The 10,788-nt window shown below is 50.7% G+C and overlaps 1 protein-coding gene across 3 annotated transcripts in view; it reads right to left on the bottom strand.

Moving 5' to 3' along the window:
* LOC140403739 (cytochrome P450 3A5-like) overlaps window positions 1-5,922 on the bottom strand; it is a 36,452-nt gene extending 30,530 nt beyond the window's left edge. For 2 of the 3 annotated variants that reach the window (XM_072491899.1, XM_072491900.1), the window contains exon 1: window positions 5,761-5,922. In XM_072491899.1, the coding sequence (XP_072348000.1) occupies window positions 5,761-5,894 (134 nt within the window). In that variant the 5' untranslated portion in view covers window positions 5,895-5,922. The remainder of the gene's footprint in view (window positions 1-5,760) is intronic. The other variant, XM_072491901.1, reaches the window with a different exon arrangement.
* Between the last annotated feature and the right edge of the window lie 4,866 nt (window positions 5,923-10,788).

Here is a 10,788-nt window from a genome sequence, read left to right as displayed (position 1 = left end):
AAAGATGGATATGGATGGATGATGAGGATGCAGATGAATGGATGGATGGAGGATGATGGATGGATGGATGGATGAATGGATGGATGATAGTGGATGATGATGAATGGGTGGATGAATGGATGGATGAATGGATGAATAGATGGATGAATGGATGAAGGATGAGGATGGAATGGAGGATGGATGTTGGATGAATGGATGGATGAATGGATGGATGATGATGGATGGATGTACTGGATGGATGGATGGATGGATTGAGGATGAATGGATGAATGAGATGGATGGATGAATGGATGGATGAATGGTTGGATGAATGGATGATGAATGGATGGATGGATGGATGGATGATGATGGATGATGGATGAATGGATGATGGATGGATGGATGGATGATGGATGATGGATGAATGGATGGATGGATAGATGGATGATGGATGAATGGATGGATGAATGGATGGTTGGATGGATGGATGATGGATGAATGGATGGACGAATGGATGGGTGGATGGATGAATGGATGGATGGATGGATGGATGGATGGATGAATGGATGGATGGATGGATGGATGGATAGAAGGATGGGTGGATGGATGGATGGATGAATGGACGGATGAACGGATGAATGGATGGAAGGACTGATGATGGATGGATGGATAGATGGATGGATGGATGGAAGGAAGGATGGATGAATGGATGAATGAATGGATGGATGGATGGAAGGACTGATGATGGATGGATGGATGGAAGGATGGATGAAAGGATTGATGAATGGATCGATGAATGGATGGATGGAAGGACTGATGATGGATGGATAGATGGATGGAAGGATGGATGAAAGGATGGATGAATGGATCGATGGATGGATGGATGGATGGAAGGACTGATGATGGATGGATGGATGGATGGATGGATGGATAGATGGATGGATGGATGGAAGGATGGATGAATGGATGGATGAATGGATGGATGGGTGGATGGATGGATGGATGGAAGGAATGATGATGGATGGATGGATAGATGGATGGCTGAATGGATGGATGGAAGGACTGATGTTGGATGGATGGATGGAAGGATGGAAGGACTGATGGATGGATGGAAGGACTGCTGATGGATGGATGGATGGATAGATGGATGGATGGATGGAAGGATGAATGGATGGATGGAAGGATGAATGGATGGATGGAAGGATGAATGGATGGATGGTTGGGTGGATGGGTGGATGGATGGATGGGTGGGTGGATGGATGGATGGATGGGTGGAAGGATGGAAGGAAGGATGGAAGGAAAGATGGAAGGAAGGATTAATAGAAGGATGAATGGATGGATGGATGGAAGGATGGAAGGAATGATGAATAGAAGGATGAATGGATGAATGAATGGATGGATGGATGGGTCGATGGAAGGATGGATGAATGCAAGGATGGAAAGAAGGATGAATAGAAGGATGGATGGAAGGATGAACGGATGGATGGATGGCTGGGTGGGTGGATGGTTGGATGGATGGAAGGATGGAAGGGAAGATGGAAGGAAGGATGAATAGAAGGATGGATGGAAGGATGAATGGATGGATGGATGGATGGATGGGTGGATGGAAGGATGGATGAATGCAAGGATGGAAATAAGGATGAATAGAAGGATGGATGGAAGGATGAACAGATGGATGGATGGATGGGTGGGTGGATGGTTGGATGGATGGAAGGATGGAAGGGAAGATGGCAGGAAGGATGAATAGAAGGATGGATGGAAGGATGAATGGATGGATGGATGGATGGGTGGGTGGGTGGATGGATGGATGGGTGGTGGATGGATGGATGGATGGAAGGATAAATGGATGGATGGATGGATGGGTGGATGGATGGATGGATGGAAGGATGAATGGATGGATGGAAGGATGAATGGATGGATGGATGGATGAATGGGTGGATGGATGGATGGGTGGGTGGATGGATGGATGGATGGGTGGGTGGGTGGGTGGATGGATGGATGGATGGACGGACAGACGACAAAGGAGACAATCAGGAAATGGCACATTGGAAACTCGGCCTGGTCTTCTGTTACGTAAAGAGAGAGAGAAAGAGTGAGCGAGGGAGGAAATGTGGTGAAGCGAGTGATGGGGACAGCCAGGAAAAGGGGAAGTGGATGGGCTGAAGATCTTTTGGGAAGATGCGGAGGTGAGCGACTTGAAACACAGCGGGATTGGAAGAGGAATGGGCGATTGACAGGAGGAGATCTGTAAATGAGCTAAGAGCACCTTGTGACCGGACTCTATATTTAGATGACTAGATCAGGTTGACGCTCGTGGGACTTGAAGATCCAGAGCGAAACTTGAGGGAGAATCGTTTGAAAGAAAAGGGCGGCACAGTGGTTAGCACGGCTACCTCACGACACCAGAGACCCGGGTTCGATTCCGGCCTCCCGTGACTGTCTGTGTGGAGTTTGCACATTCTCCCCGTGTCTGCGTGGGTTTCCTCCGGGTGCTCCGGTTTCCTCCCGCAGTCCAAAGATGTGCAGATTAGGTGGATTGACCACGATAAATTGCCCTTAGTGTCCAGAGGTTGGGTAGAGTTACGGCATAGGGTGGGAGATTCTGACTTTCTGTAAGAGAAACAGCGGAATGACCACTTTGAAATGAACCTATCCGATATGTTCTGGGGCTGGTTGGAGTTGCTATGGCAATGGCAGTTTGTAATTGATGTAAATGCGCTCAACTGAGAGGAATATCTTTTCACAATAGGGCAATGCAGAAGCTGCCAAAGAGGAGCTTAGGAGGAACAAGGTCGTGGTGAGAGAAACGGGTTCTGAAATGTGTTGAAAACACTTTCTTGTCGCAAGCATTCATAATCGCAGAAGCCACTTTACCAGGCCTTGTTCGCTTCCCTTGTAGGAAAGAGGTTTTTGTGCTCCTCCATGTTGCTAAGCGCCCGAGGCTGTCTGAACTGCTGCCATTTCCCCAATCTCTCATCACATTGGCAGAGGCATGGCCCATACGAATATAAGGATTAGGAGCAGGGGGAGGCCATTCGAACTCTCGAGCTTGCTCCGCTACTCCATAAGATCTGCCTGTCCCCCATAGTCCTTGACTCTCTTGTCGGTCAACAGTCTGACTAATTCATCTTTGAATATATTCAGAGACTCTTCCACTGCTCGGTGGGAATGAGAATTCCAAACGCTAACAACCAGGCGGGGCGGTGGCACAGTGGTTAGCACTGCTGCCTCACAGCTCCAGGGACCCGGGTTCAATTCCGGCCTTGGGTGAATCTGCATGTTCTCCCCGTGTCTGCGTGGATTTCCTCAGGGTGCTCCGGTTTCCTCCCACAGTCCAAAGAAAAAAGATTTCCTCACATCACTTCTAATCCTTTTGCCCATTTCGCATCTGCACCCTCGAGTACTTGATGCCCTCTTGAGTGGGAACAGTTTCTCACTATTCTGTCCATACCCCTCAGTATCATGAATTCCCTCAATCAAGTCCCCTCCCAGCCTTCTTTTCACCAAGGAAAGAAATGCAACCTCTCCAAACTATCCTCATAGCTACCGTTCTTTATCCTTGGAATCATTTGTGTGAACCTCTTCTGTAGTCTCTACAATGCCTCCCTCAAGTACGGCGTCCAGAACTGGACGCAGTCTCCAGTTGATGCCTCACTACTGTCTTATTCAAGTTCCTCCTTCCTCTCGCACTCAATGACCCTACTGGTAAAACCTGGGATACTATATACTTCACTGACTGTTCAAGGTGAGAGGAGAGAGATACAAAAGAGACCAGAGGGGACATTTCTTCATACAGAGGGTGGTGAGCATCTGGAACGAGCTGCCAGAGGCAGTGGTAGAGGCGGCTACAATTTTATCCTTTAAAAAACAGTTAGACAGTTACATAGGCAGTGTGGGTATAGAGGGCTTTGTGCCAAATGCGGGAAAGTGGGACTAGCTTAGTGATAGAAACTGGGCGGCATGGACAAGCTGGGCCGAAGGGCCTGTTTCCATGCTGTAAACATCTATGACTCTATAACTGCCCCTTCAGCATGTGCTGCCACCTTCAATGACTTATGTACATATACACCGAGGCCTCTCTGTCCCTGCTGTGGTGATATGCATCACTGTAAATACACAAGGGGTTAATGTAAATACAATAAGACTAAGTAAACACTAGAGGGAGCACCAGAGACATCATGACACAGACATTCAACCAATAGGTAAGTAAGATAGGACACGACCAATGGGCAGTCAAGACACCCAGAGGTGATACTACCACAAGGGGGCAACCCATATAAAAGGACAGTGCACACAGGCTCTTTCTCTTTTCCATAAGCGGCACTCAGAGAGACAGGGGCAGATCGGAAGCATCACACCCACCGCATGGCTGAGAGCAGACTGGTTAGTTAGATTGAGTTACTATAGCAAGATCAGCAGGAGAGTCAAACTCAAGTAGTAAGAATTGTTAACTGTTCAATAAATGTGTTAAACCTATCTCCAAGTCTGAACCTTCCTTTGTCAGAGTATACATCAAGGAAGCAGCTTATGCTACATGAAGAAGCATAACACAACTTGTGCACCTCCTTGACAATTTCTCCTTTATTTTATACTGATTCTCTGTATTGCTCTTGTCAAAATAAACCACGGGCGAGATTCTCCGGTCCCCCAGCCGCGTGTTTCTTGGCGGCGTGCCGTTCCCTGGCAGCAGGATTCTCTGCTCCCGCTGCTTCCCATTGGAGCCATCTCCTGTAACGCCGGGAATGACTCCGCTATCTAACAGCCCCCCGAGGCCGCACTTAGTGTCATCTCCTGCGCTGAGGAACTCCGACGAGCGAAGCTCCTCAGTGCAGGAAGAGTTTGGGGCTCCATTTAAAAATGGCGCCCTGATCTCTCGCCCCTACAATGCGACCCCGGACGCCCCCCCCCCTCAACTCAACTGTAAGGGGGTTCTTGAGCCACCCCGCACCTCACCACATAAGGACAAGGACAGGGCACCCCTGGGGATGATCTCCGAAGCGGGCAAAATGCTACCCAGGCACCTTGGCACTGGCACCCTGGCATCCTGGCACTTCCAGAGGGCCAAGGTGGCACTGCCGGGCTGGCAGTTTCAAGGTGCCCAGGTGGCACCAGCCGTGCGAAGACGCCATCCTGTCCAGATCCCAACCACCTGAGGGCCTCCGATCACCTGCGAGACACCCCCCCCCCCCCCCCCCCCCAAAGTACCGTTCCGCCTGACCTCCACTGATAAACCCCTGCTGCTGCCACCGGGAAGAGTGAATCCCATCGGCTGGAGAATTCCGGCCCACCTCACACTTCGCCGCGGTGAATTCCATCCGCCACTGGTTGGAGGGGAGCGGAATTCTGGGAGGGCTGCAGGGGGTAAGGAGGTCGTAGTGACAGGGTGGGACAAGGCCATGTCGGATGTATGAGCACAAACCACCAAAAAAGCACGGTGACGGGTCATTCATCGTGGTCAATAAATGCGATTTCTTACTTCGCGGTTGAAATCTGGACAAGGTGTGTACAACGGACCAAATTTAACTCTGGCACCATCGTTGTTTTAGTGCACTGTACACACTCGGGTTACACATTAGAAACAGCCTCTCTCAAGCGAAGGCCCAGAGCCTGGTGGGAGTGGCGCCCTGTGGGTTAACCATTTTCTAAAGAGGGAGGGCGTGGCGTGTGGAGGGGACAAAGGAGAACCTGGGACGGGGAAAGGGAAGGAACGAACCCAAATCTACAATTGCACGCGGGGCAGAGGAAGTGAGAAGACGCTGGGAGCCAGGGGCCAATACTTACAAAAGAAACAATAAAATAATCAGTACTCTCCATAGCCAGGGGTTTGACGTGATGTCGCACAGAAATAGCCAGGACTCGGAGCTGACGAGAGGAATCACCCAGGGAGGAATCAGAAATTCTTGGATGAGGTCCATTGAAAGCGATATCACAAAGCCCTGCAGAGTAAATAAGATTTCCTCATTATTATTCCCTGGTGCCAGCTCATCTCTAATTGTCACGGCGGTTTAATGCGGGAAGCGTCTGGGAGCATTGGTGGGTGAGCGCGCCGGGACTGTTGGAGTTGACCCTGCCTGGCAACGTTGGCATGGCGGCTGTCACAAAACATCAGCGCCGCCTGGGTCTTCAAAGGCAAGGGGAGGTTTTTGTCGTATGGTTTGGCTCTTTTCGTGCCCTCGAACTTAAGGCTTTAAAGCACAAATACTGGAGATTCAGGACTAAGTATAGCAGCCGAGGACACGCAAAGGCTTCATTTACACAGCAGTTGGCCACTCAGGTTTTTTTTTTTGCATCTGCAGCTGTCCCATGTCTGAATGTGCTGCTTCTCAATAATGTGATCGTCATTCTGCAGTGAGCTCGAACGCTGGCAAGGTCCAAGCACCAGGCACCTCCCCCTCCCCCCCCCCCCCGCCCCAATCCTGCCGTCCCTGTCCCCCTCCACCCCAGCACCCTCGCTCCGGCCCCCCCACCCACCCTCCCACCCAACTCTAACGTTCTCATTTCCCTTCCTCTTCAGGGTCACTACGGTGGCTAATAATTCCCATGGCGCCTGATGGGCGAGGTTAGGAGAATGTTTTCTAGACGAGAGGAAACACTGCCCTGAAACATCGGGAGATTGGAGGAATGCAGGAACCCAGCAGCTAGACGGTCAGTCCCCACCGTAGCACAGTGGTTAGCACAGTTGCTTCACAGCGCCAGGGTCCCAGGTTCGATTCCCGGCTCGGGTCAGTGACTGTGCGGAGTCTGCACGTTCTCCCCGTGTGTGCGTGGATTTCCTCCGGGTGCTCCTGTTTCCTCCCACAGTCCAAAGATGTGCAGGTTAAGTGGATTGGCTGCGCTAAATTGCTCTTAGTGTCCAAAAAGGTTAGGTGGGGGATAGGGTGGAAGTGTGGGCTTGGGTAGGGTGCTCTTTCCAAGGGCCGGTGCAGACTCGATGGGCCGAATGGCCTCCTTCTGCACTGTAAATTCTATGATTGTATGATTCTAAATTCCATCAGATCATATTCCTTGATTTGGAGGCATTGTGGCGCAGCGGGTTAATGACCCTGCCTCTGAGCCTACAGCTGCGGGTTCAAATCCCGCCCCGGGATCAAATCCTGCCCCGGGATCGGATGGCCAAGGAGGGTGCGTCCATAACGCGGCCACACAGGTTGAGAGTCAACTTGCAAAATCCTTCCAGATACGCCAATGGTTGGCGGTAAGAGTGGAAGAGATTCCTGATCAGCCACGTTCGGTGTGGAATGATGTCCCTCCCCCTTCAAGCCAAAAGCCCCTGGAGACAGACTACGGACCTGTTCCGGGAATAACTAGCTATGGAAACAGATTAAAGTCTGCCTTAGTGCCCCACTAGGTGCGGGAAGAGAATGGAAAAAGAAGATATTTCTTAATGCGCTTGGTCAGAGAAAGAAAATCTAGCAGACTCAGATTTAAAATGCTTCAGAGAGCTAGTGTATACTGCTAGGGATGTCACCTCTCCCTCCACACCTCCATCCCACAGTTTCAGAGCTGCCCGCTTCTTCCACAAGGGGAGGACCAACCAATCTCCATCCACCACCACCCTCCTCCACCCACCTGAGCATATTCTCACTCTGAGCAACTTCTCCCTACGACTCCACTCACTTTCTCCAAATGGAAGGTGTTGCTATGGGCCCCTGCATGAGTCCTTGTGCCTCTTCTTATTTTTGTGGGAAATACGGAATATTCATTACTCCAGGCCCACTAGGGCCTCCTCCCTCCTCTCCTTTTTCTGCTACATTGTGAGTGTGTCTGTGCCACCTCCTGTGGGAATATCACGTTGCTTTAAGACGAGGATTAAATATACGGGCAGCACGGTAGCACAGTGGGTAGCACTGTGGCTTCACAGCTCCAGGGTCGCAGGTTCGATTCCCGGCTTGGGTCACTGTCTGTGCGGAGTCGGCACGTTCTCTCCGTGTCTGCGAGGGCTTCCTCCGGGTGTTCCGGTTTCCTCCCACAAGTCCCGAAAGACGTGCTGTCTTTCCCCGAACAGGCGCTGGAGTGTGGCGACGAGGGATTTTCACAGTAGGTTCATTGCAGTGTTAATGGAAGCCTACTTGTGACAATAAAGATCATTATCGTCACTAACTGGAAAATTTCATTGACTTTGTTCCCACTTTCCACCCTTCCATCGCCTTCACCCGATCCATCACTGACTTTTTCCATCGCTTCCTCGACCTCTCCTTTTTTTAGAGATGGACTATCGAGAAATGCTCATCAAGCAACCAACGGACTCCCACAGCTGCCTCGACTCCCTCATTCCCTGCTTCCTGTGAGGACTCCTCTCCAGTCTCCCAGTGTTTCCTTCTTCCTCACATCCGTTCCAATGATGCAACTTCCACCCCAGCGCTTCTGTTATGTCTTCCCTTTCCTCAATTGATGATTCCCACCAAGTGTGGTTGACAGGGCCCTCCTGTCCAATATATTTCCCAGAATTCTGCTCTTTCCCCTTCCGCTTCCCCCCAGAACCACAATAGGGTTCCGTTTGACCCCACATCCACCACACAAGCCTTCAATATTCAGTGAAATCTCTGCAATTTCTGGCAACCCTAGGGTTGTGGCACCAACAAACACGTCTTTCCCAGCTCACCCCTTTCAGTATTTCGATGGGGCCGCTCCCTCCCCTGCACCTTAGTCCACTCCTAACCCTCCCTTCTCTCCTGCCCTTTCACCTCCTCCCTTCCCAAACACTCCTTCAAGGTGACTCGGAGATTTGCGTGTGCCACTTTCGATTTCGTCCATGCGCTCGCTGCTGGCGATGGGGCCTCCTCTACACTGGGGAGGCCAAACACAGGCAGGCGAGGTGACCACTTTGCGGAACCCCCCTGCCCCCCCCCCCCCCATCTATTCAGGCCGCTAGCACAATCCCCAGCTTTCGGCCACTCCCATTTTAACTCTCCTCCTTACTCCCACACTGATCTCTCTGTCCTCGTCCTGCGGCAGTGTTCCAGTGAAGGTAAACACGAGGAACAGCAGCTTATCTTTCGACTCAGCCCTCTACAGCCTTCTGAACTCAACATCGAGCTCAACAAAGTTCGATCGTAACCTCTGCCCCCATTTTGTTCTATTTCCTCTTATTGCGTGTTGCTGGGTTGGGTCTTATCCTGTTTCTTTCTCCCTTTATGTTAATTCAGATTATTTTTATGTTGCAATTCATGTATCATTTGGACCCAACCTTTATTTCCCTCACTGCATCCGTTACCACTCTCTGTTGCATCATGGATTCCTCATCTCCCCTCGCTGGCCTCTGCCCTATCTCAGACCTTCTCCTTTGTCCTTCCTGCTCCTCCCCCACTGCCGCCACCTTTAAAACTCTGACATTTCCACCTGTCTTCAGTTCTGATGAAAGATCTTCAAACTGAGACCTTGGCCAGTGGGATCTTCCAGGCCCGCCGATGTCGCGCCCCCCCCCCCCCACACGGCGGGTTTTCCCGCGGCGGGGGGGGGGGCAGTGAGCCATGCAGATTGCCGTTGACTTTGGCGAGGTCGGAGGTTCCGTCGACGACCAAGAGATCACCGTCTCTGCCACGGGAAGCCAGGAAAATCCTGGACCTGCCTTGGGGATTGTCCGGTCCCGCCCACTCCGAGACCGTAAATTCCCACCCGGGGTCAACGGACTTTTAAGAGGCCCGTCAGATTTTCCATCCCGACCATGACGACCCGATCTTTGTGCGTTCAAGCTCCTAAAACCTCGATCACATCACCTCTTATCCTTCTATATTCCAGGCATCGCTTCATAGAACATACAGTGCAGAAGGAGGCCATTTGGCCCATCGAGTCTGCACCGATCCACTTTATGCCCTCACTTCCACCCTATCCCCGTAACCCAATAACCCCTTCATCTTATCTTAACATGTAGAACCATTGTACAGCTGTAGTGAATCTTTGCTGCAATGCTTTCAAGGCTGGAGCACTCTTTCCGAGGGGAAGTGAATGACATTTTCGGCAAAGAAAGTAATTAATAAGAGGAGGTGGAAGGGATAGCAGGATAGCTCGTCAGAGCGCAGACAGATATATGTTGGGCTGAATGGCCTTCTTCTGCCGTATAAAATTCTATTGTTCTTGCCATGCTGTCAGCCCTCTTCCAGTCTCGCATGACATTTGTTAAGTGTATCAGGTGTAAAAAGAAGGAAGGATATTATTGGGTTGGAAGCTGTACAGAGAAGGTTTACTAGATTAAGACCAGGATTAATTCCATGACGAATGCCAGGATTAGGTGGGTTGTTTTATGAGGAAAGGCTGGGCAGGCGAGGCTTGTATCGGCTGGAGTTTCAAAGAATAAGAGGCAACTTGATTGAAACGTATAAGATCCTGAGGGGTGTTGACAGGGTGAGATGTGGAGAGGGTGTTTCCTCAGGTGAGGGAATCTAGAACTCGAGGGTCACTGCTTAAAAATAAGGGGTCGCCCATTTAAAATGGAGATGAGAAGAAATCTTTTCCCAAGGGGGATTTCCGGGCAACGAGGGGGGGGGGGCGGGGTGCACGGTAGCACAATGGTTAGCACAGTTGCTTCACAGCGCCAAAGTCCCGGATTCGATCCCCAGATTGGGTCACTGACTGTGTGGAGTCTGCACGTTCTCCCCGTGTCTGCTCCGGTTTCCTCCGGATGCTCCGGTTTCCTCCCACAAGTCCCGAAAGACGTGCTGTTCTGTGAATTGGACATCCTGAATTCTCCCTCAGTGTACTCGAACACGCGCCGGAGTGTGGCGACTAGGGGCTTTTCACAGTAACTTCATCGCAGTGTTAATGTAAGCCTACTTGTGGCAATGATGATTATTATTATTATTGTTAATAATA

The sequence above is a fragment of the Scyliorhinus torazame genome, chromosome 29 (genome assembly GCF_047496885.1).
Source record: "Scyliorhinus torazame isolate Kashiwa2021f chromosome 29, sScyTor2.1, whole genome shotgun sequence".
Classification (NCBI taxonomy): Eukaryota; Metazoa; Chordata; class Chondrichthyes; order Carcharhiniformes; family Scyliorhinidae; genus Scyliorhinus; species Scyliorhinus torazame.
This window is presented reverse-complemented; position numbering and strand designations above follow the sequence as displayed.